Source organism: Brassica oleracea, chromosome C8, assembly GCF_000695525.1.
Source record: "Brassica oleracea var. oleracea cultivar TO1000 chromosome C8, BOL, whole genome shotgun sequence".
NCBI lineage: Eukaryota > Viridiplantae > Streptophyta > Magnoliopsida > Brassicales > Brassicaceae > Brassica > Brassica oleracea.
In genome coordinates, this window is record NC_027755.1 from 21,308,315 (window position 1) to 21,309,231 (window position 917).

At 41.5% G+C, this 917-nt stretch overlaps 1 protein-coding gene across 1 annotated transcript; it reads right to left on the bottom strand.

The window, feature by feature from the left end:
* On the bottom strand, positions 1–610 carry LOC106311382 (late embryogenesis abundant protein 1-like). Its single transcript, XM_013748572.1, has 3 exons — positions 524–610; positions 366–434; positions 1–275 (listed from the first exon to the last, which is right to left on the bottom strand). The coding sequence occupies exons 1-3, from the start codon at positions 587–589 to the stop codon at positions 102–104; spliced, it is 309 nt and encodes a 102-aa protein (XP_013604026.1). The 5' UTR covers positions 590–610; the 3' UTR covers positions 1–101.
* Positions 611–917: the final 307 nt, after the last annotated feature.

The following is a 917-nucleotide window of genomic DNA, read 5'->3' on the forward strand; positions in this document are numbered from 1 at the left end:
TGAACATGTGTTGGGTTGAATGTATTGTGTGGATCCCTTTTATTGTTATTACAGAGAGTCTAGTGGAATTCGAAAAGATGCGTTTTGTGACGAAAACAAAGTTAAATATCGGAAGGAGGATGACCAGGCATGCTTGGACAGGTTGTGTTGTTAGGATTATTCCTGTCCAAAGAGTTCTTGTTCTTATAATCATTGTCGTTGTCACTGTTCATCCCCAGTTTGTTCTTCACTGCCTCTGATGCTCCTTGAGCCATGCTCTTCACCTTCTCCCCTTTCTGATAAATCACCACCATTCTTACTTCACTTAGAGTACATAGAAAACCAAAGAATCTAAAACAACATGTAGGGTTTATGTGTTAGTTAACCTGCTGGAGAAAGCCAGAAGTTTGAGAAGAGTTGGTGTTGTTGTCCACGTTCCAATCATCCCTCTTCACCTGATATCAAACATAAGAATTTTCATTTTTTCACTTCTATTAATTAAAAAATGACAAGTAATGGGGAAACTGAACTATAGACCACTGACTTGTGCTTGGCCCACGTTTTGGCCGGCCTTCACACTGAACTCCTCCTCATTCTGTCCGCTCGCCATATAGACAAATTGTTCTTCAGTTGTGCTCTATTTTTCAAGGCTTCTCGCATTTATGATCCATCGTTTTCTATACCATGCACAAATCATGGATGGGCTGGCAGCATTCCCTATCTCACAAAGCTACATCTGGCTACGCGTGTCATTCTGGAGTGAAGTGGTGGGACATGTGGCATGCATATATAAATCGCCAGCCATCTAGGAGCACCTTGCACCACATAAGATTGTGTCAAACTGATAGGTACCATACGGCTTACGTGAGGAAGAAGAATAACAGAATTGAAAAACAGAGCAAAGATGACGTGGCAAGAGACGTTGGATCGCAAGTTAA

Coding starts and splice junctions, on each gene's coding strand:
- LOC106311382 (XM_013748572.1), bottom strand. CDS start 589: ATGGCGAGCGGACAGAATGAGGAGGAGTTCAGTGTGAAGGCCGGCCAA. Junction 435..523: donor AAAACGTGGGCCAAGCACAA/GTCAGTGGTCTA, acceptor GTTTGATATCAG/GTGAAGAGGGATGATTGGAA. Junction 276..365: donor CTTCTGGCTTTCTCCAGCAG/GTTAACTAACAC, acceptor GTGATTTATCAG/AAAGGGGAGAAGGTGAAGAG.